Below are 739 nucleotides of genomic sequence, written 5' to 3'. Positions count from 1 at the left end.
TGATTATTGAACAATATATACATTAAATTCTCAATATTTTGGGTAATAGATATACTTAGATTTTTGATAAAAAAGTAAGTAGAATCCGACTAATAATTTTTTTTTCACCCTTTTTTTGAACCAAAATATTGAGAGTTTATTGTAGATAGATATATATAGATATTAAGATAGTTGGATATTCAATTCGATAAAATGTTTAATAAATATTAAGGTTATCTAATTTACCTTATGGTTTAAGACTTCAAAAGCACTTTAATGTTCAAGAAGCATTTGCCATTGAATTACAGCAATGAATTTGAGTAATTCACTTACAAAAACCAGCTTAAGTTCATAATTAACGGATTAACTTAATTCAAGCCAGAAGATAGGTTATCGATAAAAGACGTTTTAATTATATTAAAAGGAATTATTTCATTTGAATTTTAACTAGATTAGAAATTTATCGAATTCATGGATGATCATGATCAAACCACTTAGCAATTCATTCGCAAATTCAAAAAAGACATTGAATTTGTTTAAAATTCTTCACAGAAATTTTATCCTATTATGTAACTAACTAACTTAATTCCAACAAATTATGAATCTATTCTTAACATGTTTTCTAGTAAAAAGGAATAGGACTTCATCTAAGAGATCCTCTCAAAGCAATAGTAAGGACAGGTATAATCAATTCTAACTTATTGTTATTTTTAAATTGTGTAATTTAATAATGTTTTCAAATATATTTTATAGGATGCAA

The 739-nt window shown here is 24.2% G+C and overlaps 1 protein-coding gene across 1 annotated transcript; it reads left to right on the top strand. All coding sequences in view use genetic code 6, as the record gives it.

Moving 5' to 3' along the window:
* Window positions 1-211: 211 nt before the first annotated feature.
* TTHERM_002653508 (kinase domain protein) lies at window positions 212-548 on the top strand (the record flags this gene model as incomplete). The annotated part of the gene is made up of 1 exon (XM_012795161.1): window positions 212-548. A coding segment is annotated over one exon (337 nt), but the record flags the coding sequence as incomplete, so codon positions are not given.
* Between the last annotated feature and the right edge of the window lie 191 nt (window positions 549-739).

This window comes from Tetrahymena thermophila (genome assembly GCF_000189635.1).
Source record: "Tetrahymena thermophila SB210 genomic scaffold scf_8255417, whole genome shotgun sequence".
Classification (NCBI taxonomy): Eukaryota; Ciliophora; class Oligohymenophorea; order Hymenostomatida; family Tetrahymenidae; genus Tetrahymena; species Tetrahymena thermophila.
The sequence above is the reverse complement of the archived record's forward strand: the minus strand, read 5'-3'. Positions and strand labels throughout refer to the sequence as shown.